The sequence below is a fragment of the Rhinatrema bivittatum genome, chromosome 1 (genome assembly GCF_901001135.1).
Source record: "Rhinatrema bivittatum chromosome 1, aRhiBiv1.1, whole genome shotgun sequence".
Lineage (NCBI taxonomy): Eukaryota > Metazoa > Chordata > Amphibia > Gymnophiona > Rhinatrematidae > Rhinatrema > Rhinatrema bivittatum.
In genome coordinates this window covers 40,315,306-40,334,791 of record NC_042615.1, presented here as the reverse complement: position 1 = coordinate 40,334,791, position 19,486 = coordinate 40,315,306, and the positions used below count along the sequence as shown (strand labels likewise).

At 45.0% G+C, this 19,486-nt stretch overlaps 1 protein-coding gene across 1 annotated transcript in view; it reads right to left on the bottom strand.

Moving 5' to 3' along the window:
- Positions 1–19,486, bottom strand: part of IL15 (interleukin 15) — a 97,691-nt gene that overhangs the window by 69,310 nt on the left and 8,895 nt on the right. The window contains exon 2 of the mRNA XM_029597929.1: positions 17,227–17,399. Within this exon, the coding sequence (XP_029453789.1) occupies positions 17,227–17,289 (63 nt within the window). The 5' untranslated portion in view covers positions 17,290–17,399. The remainder of the gene's footprint in view (positions 1–17,226; positions 17,400–19,486) is intronic.

Here is a 19,486-nt window from a genome sequence, read left to right as displayed (position 1 = left end):
TAAAATTTGTTGCCAGAAGATATGGTTAGTGCAGTTAGTGTAGTTGGGTTCAAAAAGGTTTGGATAAGTTTTTGGTGCAGAAGTCCATCAATTGCTATTAATCAAGTTTACTTAGGTAATAGCCACTCCTATTAATAGCATCAGTAGCATGAGATCTTCTTGGTATTTGGGTACTTGCCAGGTTCTTGTGGCCTGGTTTGGCCTCTGTTGGAAACAGGATGCTGGGCTTGATGGACCCTTGGTCTGACCCAGCATGGCAATTTCTTATGTTCTTAAGGTCTCAGCATCAGGACCTGGTCTCCAGGCCGGGCTTTGAGGTCGGGGCTGAGGCCCAGGCATTGGGAGCTGGCCTTCATTGAATTCCTGATGGATCAGTTAAGTTTTTCTTTTTTTTTTTTTTTTTTTTAATTTTCGGTGGTCTCAGCTAAGGCCCCAGGCCTCCATCGAGACCCTTGTATCGCACTTGGGCCTAGGCCATGGCCCCTGCTTTGACTCTCAGCCTATGCCCTTGGCGAGGTCCTGGCTTTGGACCCAGGCCGAGGGACCAGCATCACACTCAGTGTAGACCTCAGCCCTTGCGCTTTGGGTCTTGTCCTGTGCCCTAGGTGTGGCCCTGGATTCAGGCCTAAGCCTAGGCCCGATGCATTAGTTTACAATGAATTGAACGAATGAGGTTTGTTTCATTTGGAGGGCCCCAATTCGGGTTTGATCCCCCTGAATGAAACAAATTGTCCTTATTCATTGCATTTTGCACTTTCATTTTAAATGAATGCACATCCTTATAATGTAGCACACAATTGCAGAAAACTGGCTGGTGCAACAAGAAATAGTTGCTATTGTTTAGTTACAACGATCCTTAACATAGATACTTTGTAACAAAGAGGAAAGGACCTCAGCACTGCTACCGACTGAGCTTGTGCTGTTGGATTTTATTGAAACCAGTCGTTGCAATCATGGGTCATAAAAACCTCATTTTTTTATTCTAGCTTCAAAAGTTGTTTTTTTTTTTAATGTTTTCAATTTTATTAAAAGATTATTCTTGAAACTGGTTCCTGTATTTTCTATTTGTGTATGGTTATATGTCTTTTCTCTTGTTATAGCTCGAAAACAAAACCAGATTTTAACTTTCAAATGTAACCAACAAAATCGCCCGATAGGAACACTTATCTTATTTGTATGATTTCTTGATAGAATTTTTCACCAAAGTTTCAGAAAACCCTATTTGTAACACTTAATCAGTGCTGTATCAGCTAGAAATGTGCATTTGTTGTGGTTTGGGGGGACCTGAACCACGAAATGGATTTTCCCCGAGCTTCGGGTAAAATTCATTTTTCGGGTTAGTGCGGGGGGAGGGGCGTATTTATTTTAAAAAAAACAAACCCCACCCCAACCCTTCAATTTTACTTTCTTACACCCCCCACCATCCCGATCCCTCCCCAAGACTTACTAAAAGTCCCTGGTGGTCTAGCGGGGTCCCGCGAGCGATCTCTCCCTCCATGCTGTCGGGGGCCTGCTATGACTCAAAATGGCACCGATAGCCCCTGTCACATGTCCTACCATGTGACAGGGGCTGACCAATGGCACCGGTAGCCCCTGTGACATCGTAAGGGCAAGGCTATCGGCGCCATTTTGAGTCATAGCATGGTAGGACATGTGACAGGAGCTGACCAATGACACTGGTAGCCCCTGTGCCATCGTAAGGGCAAGGCTACAGCACCATTTTGAGTTACAGCAGGCCTGACAGCATGGAGGGAGAGATCGCTCGCGGGACCCCACTGGCCAACCAGGGACTTTTAGTAAGTCTTGGGGAGGGATCGGGATGGTAGGGGGGGGGGGGGTTATAAGAAAGTAAATGTGAAGGGTTGGTGTGTTTTTTTTTCAATTCGTGTTTTTTTTTCCCGATTCGTGGTTTTGGGTTTTTTTTATTCGTTTTTCCGGTTTCGGGTTCCAATTTCGTTTTTGGTGAAAAATTATCCGTGGGAGTTTTCCCCATGAAGTGCCCGAACTGAAAACGCACAAAGTGCCTTAACCGAAACCCGACCCGAGCCAGAAAAACGAAGCTCATCTCTAGTATCAGCTGCTATTCAAGACGCCGATGTTGTCAATGTTTCGCCAATGCTGAATCAGGGCGATATAATCTCAAGGTTTTCATGACAAATCTCTTCTGAAAGTTCTATTGGACTTTCAGAAGAAATATGTTGTGAAAGTCTTGAGAAAACACAGGAACCATACAAATAAGATGAGTGTTCCTATCGGGCGATTTTGTTGGTTACATTTAAAAGTTAAAATCTGGTTATGGTTATAACCTTGTTCTATGTAATGCCTTTTGGCAATTTTCATGTTCTGTTTCAATGTAAACCGATGTGATCTTTATTTCATATAGGAACACCGGTATATAAAAATCTAAAAATAAATAAATTATGCTTTCGAGCTATAATGAGAGAAAAGACATATAGCTATACACAAATAGAAAATACAGGAACCAGTTTCAAGAATAATCTTTTAATAAAATTGACAACATACAAAAAAAAAGTTTTTGAATCTAGAATAAAAAAATGAGTGGTTTTTATGACCCATGATTGCAACAACTGGTTTCAATAAAATCCGACGGCACAAGCTCAGTCGGTAGCAGTGCTGAGGTCTTTTCCTCTCTGTTACAACAATCCTTAACATAGATACTTTGTAACTAAACAATAGCAACTATTTCTTGTTGCACCAGCCAGTTTTTTGCATATAGTTTAAATAGATACTGGTGTATCCCTTTTTGCCTGGATTTGCACACAACTGCAGAAGCAGTGAAATATTGTAGAATACATGTTTGTCGATCCAGGATCGTTTCTGGAGAATTCTGTACAAAAAAGATCCTAATTCGATCCTAATACAATCCTCTAATATATATTTTTTCTCCAAAGATTGGGTCAGATTCATTTTGTGTCTATGGGAAAAGCCCTTGGTGAATCAGGTCCACTGCTAGAGATAACCCCACCAAAATGCTTGCCATGGGCCACCCATTGCTCCTTCCATGTGACAGGGGATGAGCAATGGCACCATTAGCCCCTGTCACATGATAAGAGCAAAAGGGCCACTGGCACCATTTTATTTACTGGCAGCAGACAGCCCGAGAGGGGGAGATCGCTCCTGGGACCCTGCTGGACCACCAGGGCTTTTAGTAAGTCTTGGGGGGGGGGGGGGGGGAAATCAGGATGGTGGGGGCGTTGTATTTAAGTAAATTTGAATGGTTGGGGTGAGGGGTTTATGGCAAAAATTGCAGAGAAAAAAAAAAAAACGTGGGTCGCCCGACCGGGCAGATAAAAACAAAGCACATCTCTAGTCTCTTATTCTGTATTTGGTGAAGGTCAGATCTGTATGTGTGATTGAGGTGAGGTATTTTACTAGTAAATAGGGATTTGAATCAATCTTCTTTGTGGCTTTTTCTCATTCTCAGTAGCACATGCATTGGTGCTGCACTGCTGCCTTTCCTTAGGAAGGGCTATCGCTGTTTGAGCTCTTGGAATTAGTGTTGCAATGGTATGGAAGGTTTGCTAGACATGTGCTGAGTGTTTTTTCTCTCAGGTTTTGTATTTTACAATGCACTTGGAAGTAAGGGAGCTTGTGATTCTGAGATGGCACCAGAATCAGAATATCTTTTTTATATGGTGAGCTGTAATTGAAATATCCTGGTTCTGCTCTGCATTCATTGTTTGGGGACAGGAGAGTGGGGGGGGGGGGGGGGTTTGCGGGTTCCTGTGGATGCAGAGTAATGGTTTTCATTTAGCCCCGAGATGGTCGCGTGTTCAGTGTGTCACGCCTATAATCGTTATCTTCCAGGTGTGTCCCAACAGAAAAAAGGTTGAGAACCACTGATCTACTGCATGTGTCAGACAAACTGCATAGCATTAGTTATGCAACCTTAAAAAGGGTGAAAACTCCAAACTGGCAGCAGCACAAACCAATAGGAGTAAGACTTCCTCTTTCACTCTATCTACTTTCAGCTTTTTAGTTTTACCTCAGACCTGGCTTCCTCCAGAAGACTCTACCTCAGTTGTAGCTCTCCGTCATATAGGGCATCTTTTATTCCATACCACTAGGGTTGCCAACCCGCTCCAGATTTTCAGGACAGGTTGATCCAAGTCCTGATTTTACCCCATTGCATGCTAAGATTTATTCTGATTTCCCCACTGAATTCCCTAAGAAAAGCAAGACTATAAGCACCTGCATGCAGGGGGAGTAAAACCAGGACTGGATCAACCTGTCCTGAAAATCTGGAGCCAGTTGGCAACCCTACATACCACCTTACTCACAGGCAGATACATTAAAGTTCGCTAGGGACCGATACATTAAAGAGGCGCTAGGGACACTAGCGAGTCCCTAGCGCCTCTTTTTGGACAGGAGTGGTGGCTGTCAGCGGGTTTGACAGCAGACGCTCAATTTTGCCGGCATCGGTTCTCGAGCCTGCTGACAGCCACGGGTTCGGAAATCGGACACCGGCAAAATTGAGCGTCCGATTTTCAACCTGTGAGCTGCGGGCCGATTTCAAATTTATTTTTTTTAAACTTTTTTTTTAACTTTGGAGACCTCTGACTTAATAGCGCAATGATATTAAGTCGGAGGGTGCACAGAAAAGCAGTTTTTACTGATTTTCTGTGCACTTTCCTGGTACCCGGAGAAATTAACGCCTACCTTTGGGTAAGCGCTAATTTCTGAAAGTAAAATGTGCGGCTTGGCTGCACATTTTGTTTTCTGAATCACGTGGTAATACCTAATAGGGCCATCAACATGCATTTGCATGTTGTGGGTGCTATTAGGTTCAAGGGGGTTGGACGCGCGTTTTCGACGTGCTATTACCCCTTACTGAATAAGGAGTAAAGCTTGCACGTCAAAAACGCGCATCCAGTCATGGGTTAACAGTGCGCTCTGCTGGAGCGCACTGTACTGTATCGGCCTGTCAGCCATGCTTACCTGTCCTGCAGCACTATACTCTCCTCTACTTAGACACTCTGGCTCCATCCCATCTCCAGAGCCTCTCATTGTACATCCTGTCTTTTTGTCTGGACAGGTGTAGGGCGTGTCCATTTTGTGTCTCTGTACAGTGCTGCAGTCATCTGGTACGCGCTATACAAAGGCTTACTGAAAATAATAAATTACCGAGATCTGTTGAGAAGATACAGAAAACTAAAATGAAAACAGTCAACGTATTTGTAGCCCCTACCTCATGATATTGTCTGAAATGTGCATGGGTCGCATTTAGTCCTGGCACTAAATCTCAGGTTATAGTCACCAGTCCTCCACCCCAGGGCACGGACTCTCTGAGTGGGGGTGACGCTGAACCTCCAGGACAAACCTCTTCACTGTGTGTACTTGACGATACTTAAGTATAAGTGTAATGAAATGGCAGGCTGGACACTCTGGTCAGGTGGTCCAAATTAAAACTTTACTGTAAGTAGGTTCTATTTAATCAATTTGCACCAACAAAGTTGTTCCCAGTTACATCCATGCATGACCCAGACTGGTGGATTTTTAATCGCACTTCGCTTCTCTCTCTATGAATGGGTCCCTCAGACCTCCAGGGTTTGGAAAGATAACGTCCCAGTTGGGTGGGGTTATCCTAGGCGTGTAACTTTCCTTCCCCAAACAGTACCTGAGGTCCAGGTGACCGCATTTTCCCATATAGGGATCCTGTTGGTCCTCTACTAAAGTCAAGTAGAAGTATATACCAAATGGTGGGAATATACCAAATTGGAGGGGTGGGGGTGGGGAGAGAGAAATGGTGATAACTTGTAGACTGCAGTTCTTCCATGTGGAGGCTGTTAATGGGATGTCCCTCTGGCACTTAGAGCCAGTGCACCATTTTACCTTGTGGATTCCCTTTTTGCTCTGGTAGAGTCAGCAGGTCCTATGCTGTTCTCTAATTATTTTATCAATTAACTTTATCCTCTATGCAGGGGTGTAGGGTGACTGCTGAAGTTGGTGGTGCACCATAAAAGTTGCTGCTGTCAGGTGCCCTAGAACACAGTCCACCCTCCTACATTACCATATGAGCACTACTTTTTTTTGATGCAAAAAACTCTATGAATTTTATGCTAACAGCAAACCAATCCTTAGGGGGAAAATTAGATAAAGCCACCCCTTAAAATAATCGCTTAATCTACAATAAAATAATCTACAATCTACAATAAAATCTACAATCTACAATAAAATAATCGCTTAATCTACAATAAAATGTGAATGAAAAAAATATTTTGTGCGAGATCATTCAAAATCATTTTTCTGCATGCAAATGAAATTAACAACAAGCAAACATCTGTTTAAAATAGAAATGAAAGAGGACCATAATACCATAAAAGCCAGTAATGATAAGTACCCTAATTTTCACAGCAAAAATTCAAGTTACACAAGAACTGAACCTTTAAAATATAGACAAACCCTCACCAAATACAAAATAGAAATGTGCCACCAAAACTGTATTGGAAACCAGAAGCCTGACTGTATTGTTATTCCTCGCAAAACATCAAGCAATAAAATCAGTAAAACATCATTCATGATATTAAAACTATGATAATAAATGACAACACAGCTGACAAACATTCAATAATTTAAAACTTGCAGAAATGTGTTCCAATATTTCCAAAACATCAATAAAATATTTCCAAATATCTGATGAATAAAACATCCAATAATTAAAAAATGTTCTAATATCCCCCCCCCAAAAAAACAATAAAATGTTTCAAAACAATAGAGACATCAAATTACACCCAATAATTAAAAATAAGGATTAAAAAATGTCCTACTTTCCATACCTGGCACCTTTTAATTTCCACTCACCCTGAGATTATCATAGATCGGGGAGGTAGGGTCTCACACACTCTCTCTTCTCTCTTTCTTTCACACACACATACTAACACCTTTATTCTTTCAAACATTCCCTCTCTAATGAACATGCCAATGCTGTCACACACACAGGCTTCCTCTTCCTCACATAAACATTATTTGTGTGAGCATGCCTGTGGGACCCTATGTGTGACACATGGATGTCAGAGGCACACATGCACACAGGCTCTCACAGAGACACATACACACAGACATATGCACACAAGCTTTCACACAGATTTGCATACACACATATATACAGGCTCTCATACAGTCACACAGACACATACATGCACATAGGCTCTCACGTACACAAGCACACAGATTCTCACATAGACATGAACATGGGCACACACACACTTGCATTGCATACAGGATCTCGCACAAACATATACACACAGCCTCTCACACAGACATATTCACAGGCTGTCAAACATATAGAAACACACACATGCACACAAGCTTTCACACACACATACATACATTAGGGATGTGAATCGTTTTTCAACGATTAAAATTATCGACCGATAATTTTAAAATCGTCTTAAATCGTTAAAGAACACGCTACAATAGGAATTCTAACGATTTATCGTTAAAAAATTGTTAATCGGGTTAGTGCGCACTAACGGGAGTTAGTGCGCTCTAACCGGGAGTTAGTGCGCTCTAACCGGGAGTGCGCACTAACTATGGTTAGTGCGCACTAACAGAAAATGATACAAATTGACACTTTTCAGGTCAGTTAAGGTCAGTTTAGGAATGAATATGTATTCCTATTGGCTGGCTGCCCTCTTATTTATTGATGTTACCAAGGTTCCCACTGAGGTGATGGTTGGGGGGATGGGAAGTGGAAACGGTTGGTAGCTTGACAAAAAAAGTAATGTGAAACATAGAAACATAGAAATGACGGCAGAAGAAGACCAACCGGTCCATCCAGTCTGCTCAGCAAGCCCCACACTCATTCTCTTTCATACCTAACTGTTTCTCCCGGCTCTTAGTAACCTTATGTTCTAATTCCCCTTTCACCCCCACCACCAACGCAGAGAGCAGTGATGGAGCTGCCTCCAAGTGAAACATCAAGCCCGATCAGTTGGGTAAGCGGCAGCATAGCTCTCTGCCATGAAGCAGAGGGCAATGCTGGAAATGTTGACGTATCAGTTTTTCTTTTCCCCTGTCATTGAAGCAGGGAGTCATGCCGGACATGCACCGAAAGTGAAGCATGCCTTGAAAGTCACATTAACTATCATCAAATATTGAAAAGCCTAATAATTGGTAATACCTATAGCCCATGAACCCATCCCTGTTTTTTTCTTTTTTTTCTTTTTTTTTTTTTTAATTGGGAGATGGATGCCCTTCATCCTTCTACTCTGTGAAGGTGGACACCTACCACCGGCCACTGGCTTGTGCCCTATCCCTGATACCGGGAGTGTTGTGATCTTCCTGCATGCAGTGCCGTATCCCTGATACTGGGAGTGTTGTGATCTTCCTGCATGCAGTGTCCTATCCCTGATACCAGGGGTGTTGTGATCTTCCTGCATGCAGTGCCCTATCCCTGATACCAGGAGTGTTGTGATCTTCCTGCACACAGTGCCCTATCCCTGATACCGGGAGTGTTGTGATCTTCCTGCACACAGTGCCCTATCCCTGATACCGGAAGTGTTGTGATCTTCCTGCACTCAGTGCCATATCCCTGATACTGGGAGTGTTGTGATCTTCCTGCATGCAGTGCCCTATCCCTGATACCAGGGGTGTTGTGATCTTCCTGCACGCAGTGCCCTATCCCTAATACCGGGGGTGTTGTGATCTTCCTGCACTCAGTGCCATATCCCTGATACTGGGAGTGTTGTGATCTTCCTGCACACAGTGCCCTAACTCTGATACCGGGCGTGTTTTGATCTTCCTGCACACAGTGCCCTAACCCTGATACCGGGGGTGTTGTGATCTTCCTGCACTGAGCAGAGATACGGCACTGCATGCAGGAAGATCACAACACTCCCGGTATCAGGGATAGGGCACTGTGTGCAGGAAGATCACAACACTCCCGGTATCAGGGATAGGGCACTGTGTGCAGGAAGATCACAACACTCCCAGTATCAGGGATAGGGCACTGTGTGCAGGAAGATCACAACACTCCCGGTATCAGGGATAGGGCACTGTGTGCAGGAAGATCACAACACCCCGGTATCAGGGATAGGGCACAAGTTCTAGTCACATTGATTGATCACATTACTTTTTTTGTCAAGCTACCAACTGTTTCCATTTCCCATCCCCCATATATTGTCAGTGGGAACCTTGGTAACATGAATAAATAAGAGGGCAGCCTTAACTGACCTGAAAAGTGTCAAATTGTATCATTTTCGGTTAGTGCGCACTAACAATGGTTAGTGCGTCATAATGCCTCTGTATCACTCCATGGTGAGACCGCACCTTGAATACTGTGTACAATTCTGGTCGCCGCATCTCAAAAAAGATATAATTGCGATGGAGAAGGTACAGAGAAGGGCTACCAAAATGATAAGGGGAATGGAACAACTCCCCTATGAGGAAAGACTAAAGAGGTTAGGACTTTTCAGCTTGGAGAAGAGACGACTGAGGGGGGATATGATAGAGGTGTTTAAAATCATGAGAGGTCTAGAACGGGTAGATGTGAATAGGTTAGCACTCCATGAAGTTAGCATGGGGCACATTTAAAACTAATCGGACAAAGTTCTTTTTTACTCAACGCACAATTAAACTCTGGAATTTGTTGCCAGAGGATGTGGTTAGTGCAGTTAGTGTAGCTGTGTTTAAAAAAGGATTGGATAAGTTCTTGGAGGAGAAGTCCATTACCTGCTATTAAGTTCACTTAGAGAATAGCCACTGCCATTAGCAACGGTAACATGGAATAGACTTAGTTTTTGGGTACTTGCCAGGTTCTTATGGCCTGGTTTGGCCTCTGTTGGAAACAGGATGCTGGGCTCGATGGACCCTTGGTCTGACCCAGTATGGCATTTTCTTATGTTCTTCTTATGTTCCTGTTAGCGCGCACTAATCGGAAAAACTGATTTTTTAACTAAAAAATCGTGCCTAACACGATTTTCTTCTCCTGCCAGACGATTACGATCGTTAAGACGATTGGGCACACGATTCACATCCCTAACATACATGCATTGCACACAGGATCTCACATACACATGCACCTATTATATGCATGCATAGGTGCCAGCTTGGTGGGTGCCATAAGTGGTTGAGCACCCCCACTTTTGAGCAGACCCCCCTCAGTGTGCCCAGCGAAGGGTAATTTTATGTTGAGTTTAGCAAACCCAATCATTTTTTAAAAGTTGATTACCGCATACGCAGAGACGATTTTTGGGAAAATTTCCATGCATACTTTGAAAAATGGAAAAGTCCAAAAACCCCCCCCCCCCCCCCCCCCCAAACTCCACTCCCCAGTGTTGCCTCAGCTCAATCCGGGGAAACTTATGCATGTTTTGCATCTATGGGAAAATGCTTAGTACACAACTCATGGTGCCCCAGGACAGAAGACCAATGCTCACTGAAGAAAAAAATCCTTGATAGGAAAAGATTTGCACATGAAAACAGAAAAAACCCCCCAAAAACCCCAAGCCAGCTCGTTGTACTTATGCCAGGCTGAAAACTTCTCCACAGATGCTAGTGATGCAAGCAGCCCCCTTCCCTCCCCTTCCTGCAGTTCAATTTCCCTAAAATATATCTAAAAATAAAACTGCTCTGACAGGAAATCCATGGCTTTTTTTCTTTTGCGTTCACTTTATTTTTTTTTAAGTGAATTGAAAAGTTTAGTCGCAGAAGTCAAGGCCCTTTCACACACAGCTCTAGGAAACAGAATCTGGCAGGTTCTCTCTTCGGCAATAAGTTTCAAATCACCAAGCAGACTGACAGCTCTAAACCCCGAAAAGGGAAAGTGGAGCTGCCGCGCCGCCCATAAAGTTACCCAAGAATTGCATGGGAAGCGGCAATCCATACCCTCGCCTTACGTTTGCAAACAAACTGGGCAGATGCCCGGCCAGATTTCTCCCGAAGGCTTTTGTTTTGGACAGCCGACCCTGGAGCAAGGTTCAGGACCTGTTCAGGTTTTGTTTGTTTGTTTTGTTTTTTTTTTTGCCATATGCATGCAATGATAATCCTGAATGATAGCACTAACCGGCATATACCGGTCAGAATGGATTTGTGACACAGCCCTGAGCATTGCCGCGCCCCTGCGGTTCAGGGATCTTACAGGGAACCATGACCCGACCCCTTAGTAACAGCACCTGCAGCGGTAGATCATTGCTCGTTATGGACACCCTCCCTCCCATGGCCAGCCTCTTTGGAGATTAAGCCAGCAAACAAAGAACTTAAACGGAATTTAAAACTATATATATTTTAAAGAAAATGTGTTTCCTTTTTCTAATTTCCACGTCCGCAGCAAGTTCCACTTAGAAAAAGCTCACGGGTGCCTTTTCCCTCGTAAGCAGCAGAAGCTAAGGAAATTCAGTCCAGGCTTCCAAATTAACAGCTCCCGGCTAAAATCACAAATTTGAGGCGAGCAGCCATTTGGACATTTAATCTGCAGAAAACTCTCTCCCCCCCCCCCCCCCCCCCAGTTTGCTGACACTGAGTAATCAGAATTCCGATGGGGGGGGGGGGGGCTGATGACATCAGCGGAGCGAGTGGCAGCCTAGCTCTCAGCTCCTGACCGATCCGATCGGAATCTCACTCGTTTGTAGCGGCAAACGGCTCGGTATTACTGCTGGAGCTCGCCCCATGTCGACCCGGAAGAAAGGTCCCGATTTCCAAAAGTATTCCTATCAGAAACTGGATCGGGAGGCCCGCACCGAGAAATCCAAAATGGCGGCCGCAACGAACATAGAACTCGAAGAAGAAGCTGAGGAGTTGCAGGCAGGCCCAGATTCTGAAATCCCTACTAGGGCTGAGTTTAAAATTTGGTTCAGAGAGCTGCGACATGACCTGCAAAACTTTAAAGCCGAAATAAGGGAGGTGTGGGCGATTTGATTGAGGAAGTGAGTGACATGGGACGCCGCATCTTTGAATATGAAACTCTTACAGAAGCCCAGGCGGAATCACTCAGTACCCTCAAAAAAGAGAATACAGCTTTGGCTCAGGAAATGCAGCAGCTTTCGGTTAAGCTGGAAGTCTTAGAAAATAGAAGCCGTAGGGTAAATCTGCGGTTTCGAGGCATAACAGAGACTCAGGAATATTCCGATTGCATGCAAGTGATTTCTAGACTCTGTGCAAATGTGCTACAAGTGCAAGGTGATGGCGCCTCTGGGGACAATATCCAACTCCCGACCGTGAAAGTTGAGAGAGCGCACAGGACTTGGGGGCCCAAACAGGCTAATAAAGGTCAAAGATGTCATAGCCTGCTTTCATGAATATTCTGTTAAGGAACGGATTTTTATGTTAGCACGAAAACAAGGGAAGTTGCTTCTGGATGGCCACGAGATTCAGGTCTATGCGGACATTTCTCCCCTTACTCTTAAGAAGCGATTGGAGCTGAGACTGGTCACGGCACTTCTAACTAAAAAATACCTCCGCTACCGGTGGCCATTCCCTTTTGGGATCGGTTTCACTATTCAAGGCAAAACCTACAAGGCCCAATCGTTGAAGGCCGCCGCCAGATGCCTTCAGGAAGCTGGCTTCAATTTGCCTGATTATCAGGCCCCGGCATCACCCACCACAGTCCAGCGGGAGGAACCTCGTTGGCAACGAATAGGCAAAGGAGAAAAGAGACTGCGGCGTACACCGGATCCGGAGCCTAATTCGACGGAACCTACCTGACATTCCTGCAATACATCTTCATATGATAGTCCCTGGATGGTTACATTCTTTCATTGGTTGATATTTTTAAGATTCCGTTCGGGATGGGCAGCGGGAGTCTGCTGTACCATACCCCTTGATATGGGTTGTGAGACCAGAGGTTTGCATGGTCTCGAGCTTGGGAATGGAGGGGGGTGGGGGAGTTTATTGGGGTTTCTATGTTTTTACATGCTCTGTGTGTTACATCAGGGGCGTTCCCTTTTGAGCTCATCCTTACTTCGGGACTTGCTATGCGGGACAGGTGTAGACACTCCGGAGCAATGACAACGTTCAGACTGCTCTCCTTAAACGTTAAAGGTTTAAATACCCCTCGAAAACGTAAATTGTTGTTCCACGATCTCCAGAGGGCTAACATTGCGATAGCATTGGTGCAGGAGACTCACTTGAAGCGGAGATTCGAACATTTAATGAGATCACCTCACTATCCTCACCAGTACTGGTCTGCTAGCACTAAGGCACAGAGATATGCAGGAGTGGGGATCCTGTTCCAGAAAGATTTTGCATTCGAACTCCGCAGATGTGTAGCTGACTCTGACGGACGATTCTTGCGGCTCAACATCATGGTTGCAGGGGAACAGTTTACCTTGTTGAATGTATATGCTCCTAATGCTCATCAAGCATCTTTTTTTGATTCTTTACATGGTATAATACACGCACATTTAGAGGGGCATCTAATCATGGCTGGGGATTGCAATATCCCTCTTAACCCTAAGATAGACACATCAGTTGGCAGGGGGTCCACTGCAAAGAAGGATAGGAAAAGCTTTGTTGGCTTCCTCCGGCATTTTCAGTTGGAGGATACCTGGCGCTTCCTATTTCCTAAGCGGAGGGAGTATACTTTTTATTCTACACCACACAATCTGTATTCCAGAATAGATTACATATTTGTGGACAAAGGCATTTTACACAGAGTGATGAAGACCTATGTAGATCCAATCACCTGGTCCGATCATGCGCCATTGCGGGTGGAACTGTCATTTCCGGCATATGATTGGGGCCAGAGATTTTGGAGGTTAAATGATAGCTTGTTAGACGATAAGTCATTTCTTTCCCAGTGTAGGCAGAGTATAATTGATTATTTACAGCTGAACATGTCACCTGATATTTCGCCTATTATTATCTGGGATTGTTTGAAAGCTGGGATCAGGGGGTCCCTAATAGCTAGAGCTTCTCATGTCAAGAAATCAGAGAGGCAGATGCGGAAAACGCTTACTGACCGGCTGCTGAAGCTGGAACAGCACCATAAACGCAATGTTTCAGGGGTTCGTTTGGAGGACATAGAGTACTGCCGATCCCAGACTGCAGTGTTAGACGCCGCTAAAATAGCATATGATTTAGAGCGGGCTGAACAATCCTACTTTGAAGGGGGAAACAGGGCTGGGAAATTACTTGCCAATAAGTTGAGAGTAAAGCGCTTGCAGAATCTTATCACTAAAATCAAGGACGAGCAGGGACAAACGCTTACCTCTAATGAAGACAGACAGCGTTTCCTCTGCTTTTATGAACTTTTATATCAGGGTAACACTACAATTGCTAATTCAGATATTGAGGCCTTTTTGCAGGATATCTCACTGCCACACTTGTTGGAGGGTCAAAGGGCCTGTTTAGATGCAGAAATCACGGAGGCGAAAGTCTCTTATGCCATTAAACAACTGAAGGTGAGCAAATCACCGGGGCTGGATGGATTCACGGCTAGATTTTATCAAAGTTTTGCGGGAGAAATATCGGCTCCCCTGTGTAGGATGTTTAATGCCCTAAGGACAGAGAGACAGCTGGCCCCTAACTCAAATATTGCTGGTATCACCATCATAGCAAAGCCGGGTCGGGACCCCACATTGTGTGGGTCGTACCGGCCAATATCCTTATTAAACATTGATCTTAAGTTGCTTGCCAAAAAATTCTAGCTGGTAGGCTTAATCAGTATATTGCCCAGTTAATACATTCAGATCAAGCCGGCTTTATCCCAGGGCGCATGGCGTCTGATAATGTTAGGAAGATTTTGGACTCTTTGTGGTGGGTCAAACGAAGCAAGTCCCCATTTCTCTTGATGGCCATGGACGCTGAGAAAGCTTTCAATTTGGTATACTGGCCATTCCTTTTTCAGTTCTTGATAAAATGGGCATTGGTCAATCCTTTATAAATTGAATTCAAACACTGTATAATTCCCCTAAAGCATGCATTAACGTAAATGGTGGGTACTCATCGTACTTCACTGTAGGCCGAGGGATGAGACAGGTTTGGATAAGTTCTTGGAGAAGATGTCCATTAATGGCTATTAATCAATTATACTTAGGGAATAGCCACTGCTATTAATTGCATCAGTAGCATGGGTTCTTCTTAGTGTTTGGGTAATTGCCAGGTTCTTGTGGCCTGGTTTTTGGCCTCTGTTGGAAACAGGATGCTGGGCTTGATGGACCCTTGGTCTGACCCAGCATGGCAATTTCTTATGTTCTTATGTCCCCTCTCACCTTTATTGTTTGCTATTTTTATTGAACCACTAGCTCAGAAAATTAGGAGTCCAGCAGACGTTTTTGGTATCCAGGTGGGAGATTTTTCGACAAAGCTGGCTATGTTTGCTGATGATGTGATATTGCTGCTCACCAATCCCATGCGCTCTCTGCCAGCAGTGGTACACATCACAAACTCTTACAGCCAGGTCTCTGGTTACTCTATTAACTGGGATAAAACTGAAATTCTCAATGTCTCAGTGATAGAGGCTCAAGTCCGCGAACTAAAGGCAGCCTATCCTTTTAGGTGGGCTAAGCATAAGATAAAATATTTGGGAGTATATATTGGGGTGCGCACAGCTATCTTTAATCTCAACTACCCTCCACTTTTAGCGAAAATGTACAAAGAGCTGGAAGAGTGGAGTCGCTATCATATCTCCTGGTTAGGTAGAATAGCTATCTTTAAAATGAATGTTCGCCCCAAGCTTTGTTATTTGTTTCAGACCCTCCCAGTTCCTATCCCTTTACCTACCTTGGAGAAGTGGCAGCGTCGATTTATGAAATACATTTGGCAGGGTAAACAACCTAGGGTTGCGCGTAAAGTGTTATTTCGCCCAAAAACTCACAGAGGCCTGGCTGTACCTAATTTGGTATGGTACTATACAGCGGCGCAGCTACGAGGGGTGGCGGATTGGCACAGTAAGGGGAAGGGAAAACAGTGGATAGAATTAGAACAGCGGGTGGTGGGGAGATGTCCCCTTTCGGCTCTTAGTGCGGCGGCCGTGGAAAGAGTGGCCCAAGAAGCAAGATATTCCACCACCAGTGTATAACGCCCTTCAGATTTGGAAAGTATGGAGAAGAGTGCTGATTGGCAAAAAGAGTAGGTTCAATTAATGCGTCCCCCCTTTTTTCACCGTGACTTCTTGGCGGGCCGGGCTCAAAGGGTGGCTCCAGAAAGGCATTCGCACCTGTGAGTAATTATGGGAACGTAATGGGTGGGTGCCCTTCGATGCTTTACAGTCTCATTTCGGGTTAGCCTCAGGGGAAATCTACCATTATATGCGGCTCCGCAGTTATGGTTTGCAGACTGGACTGCAACAAGAGTTACAATCCCCGGTTTCACTGTTTGAAGTTTACTGCAAGGAGGTAGACAAAGTTCCGCACCTCTTGTCTAAGATTTACAAATTGCTAAATGGTGACCTTAAATCTACCCCGGCTTATGTCAGTGCATGGGAACAAGACATTGGGGAGGCTTTAGATGAAGATTTTTGGGCTGAGACCTACTCCACATTGGGGAAAGGACTAATTTCTGCTGCTTTAGTGGAAAATGGTCTCAAATTGCTTTAAATCGGTGGTATTATACCCCGGTGTGACTACATCGTATTTACCCATCTCTTTCTGATAGATGCTGGAAAGGATGTGGGGGCATGGGGACATTCTTTCATCTCTGGTGGGACTGTAGAATAATCTCCCAGGTGTGGACAGCGGTTGCCACCTGGGTGTCAGAGATCCTTCGCGTCGCTATAGTATTTATTTACCCCTCAGTCTGCCTTACTGAATGGGGGTTCAGCCCGGGGGGATAAATATAGTTCACAGTCCCTAAAGTTTGTAGTGACTGCGACCAGATGTGAAATAGCCTGCCTATGGAAGGTGGCCAAGGAGCCCACATTGGCCGCTATTCGAGCAAGAGTGGATAAGATATATTCATTATGTAAAATTACAGCGTACAGGCAAGGGAAGTTAGGGACCTTTTTGAGGGTCTGGCAGGCATACCAAATATGGAGGGATACTTGTACAGAGGGGTGACCACCTCTGATTCTCCACTGAAGTTTGGATAGTTCTCAATTGTGTGCTAAATGCATGTAAGTGCTCAATATGCAGGGAGGGGAGGGGGGATTGGGGGGGGAAGAGGGGATAACTAACAGAAAATACGCAGAGACTGTTTTTTGAACATTGTTTATTCTGTCTGTAATTATATGTATATTGGTTCGATATACGCACTTGTTCTTGTCTCTAATAAAAGCTTTAATTAAAAAAAATAATAATAATAATTCCGATGAGAACTTTTCAGACTGACCTTTTTGTGCCTCTTTGATGAACAAACGTGGCCACGATATTGCATTTCCGGGGACCATCTCATCGTTTCATGCCATGCATACGGCAATGCATTGGGCTGCCAGAGAACGAACCCAGTTTGGCACTCAAGGTTACATCTTCCAGGCAGGAAACTCTCCAGGTACGGACACTGTCCTGTAAAATAGGAACGGAAACAATTAAATGCGCTATCGATCCATATAGAAAACAAGGGACTTTTGCATGTCCAGAAACCCCGCCACATTTTATAATTGCAGTGAAAGTGTAGGGGATACGCAGTCACTGAAAATGACACTGAAAGCACAATTTGTCGTTTCCAGTCTGAAACGACACAAAACCCAACAGATTTGTTTTATTTTGTTTCTGTGCTTTAGCCCCTGCTACTATTTAGCCTGTGCTTTAATGTCTGCTAATTGGTTTTAGGATGCGCTAAATAAAATAGTAAAAGCAAAATGATTTTTTTTTTCCTATGCACCTGTCAAAGTCCAGTGCCACTGAAGACAGGCTTGTCCACCATCACCCCTTCCCGGCAAAGATGTCATTCGTCAACAAACACAATCTTCCAAAACTTCCTTCTTCTAGCAGTCCATCCGCTTGATGGAGCAGTCCATCCGCATGTCCATCTTGATGGAGCAGTCCATCCGCATGAACTGGTCTGGAAAGATCCCCAAGAAAAATATCCAAGAGAGGGATCCAACAAGTCAAAACTCTTCCACTGTAATTCAACTATACAAATCTCTTGAGTTAGTAGCTCTAAAGGCCAAGTGAGGCCTAGACCTAGGCCTGATGGTGGAGCCCAACCAAAACTGTATCTCGGTCACCTAGGCCTTGGTCCAATGCCAGGGTTGGCCAAGGCTGGGTCCCTTCACCAAAGCCAGGGTCTGGGCCTAGGCCCGACACCAAGGCCTGACCCAAGTGTCACAGTGGCATGTCCTCCCAGTGGAGTACGTCATTTCGAGTTGACAGAGAAAGAAAGAAGATGCCAGAAGGCCTGCTCCTGTGCCTAACCTAGGCCTGGGCACCAAGAACTAAACCCGGGCTTTGCGATGGTACCCAGCTTCAGCCAGGCCCAGGCATCAGCAACTGGGACCCAGCCTCAAGTGGGGCCCAGCATCAGATTTCGACCTAGATCCAGGCCTGGAGCTCAGTGATGGGACCTGGCTTTGGCCAGACCCCATCATCAGGTTTTGTTGAACACGACAAGGTCTCAGGCCTTGGCCTATCCCCAGGCCCAGGCCTCGACAATGGGACCAATTCTCAACATCAAACCTAGGTCTAAGCCTCAGCGACTGTGACCCAGTTTCAGGCTGGGCCCCGGCATTGGGCTAGGTGTAGGCCCAGGCCTGGGATTCAGCAACAGGATCCTGCCTTGAATGGGCCCTAGCATTGGACCAGGGCCTAAGCCTGAACCTTGGTGATGGATCTCATCCTTGGGCCGAACCCTGGCCTTGGGCCTAGGCCTAGGTCCAAGCCCAGACCTTGGACATAGGACCCTGCTTTGGTCAGGTCCTGACATTGGACTTGGGCCTAGGTTTCTGTGTCAGCAAACAAGAACCGGCCCTGGCTTTGTACCTAGACTTAGACCCAATTCCAGGCCTCAGCGATGGGACCCAGCCTTGGCACCAGGCCTTGCCCTAAGCCTGGCAACTGGGACTGGCCCATACCTTAGCAATGAAAACTGGCTTCAGCTGGGCTTTGGTGTTAGACCCAGTCTTAGATCTTAGGGCCAGGCTCGGGCCTCAGCAATGGCACCTGGCTTTGAGCCAGGCCCCAGCGATGGGCCTAGGCGTAGGTAAAGGCCTGGGCCTTGGCAACAGGCCCAGCCTCATGCCAGACCCCAAGTCAATGGGGCCTTTCCCCATTGATTTCAATGCAAAAAAAAAAACACCTTTTTTTTTTTTTTAGATTCAAACAAATAAGACCAATAATTGTGACCTATAAAATGTATTAATGAACTGAAACAAATTTTAGACCCTGCACTAGTGAACTAGAGCAAAAGCATACAAGGCTCCAGATACATTATCTAGACTTCTGTACTGTGATGTGATGGTAGCTCTCACTCATCCCTTACTTATTCTTTCTCCAGCCTTACGAGGGTACAATCTACACTGTACTGCTCTGATACACTAAAATTAATTTTACCAGAAGATGAAGAAGTAGAGGCAAGAAAAGGGGAAGTTGATATTCTACTATGGATCTTTTGTCTTCATTCCATGCCCTTTAGAATCCCAACACTGTTCTTG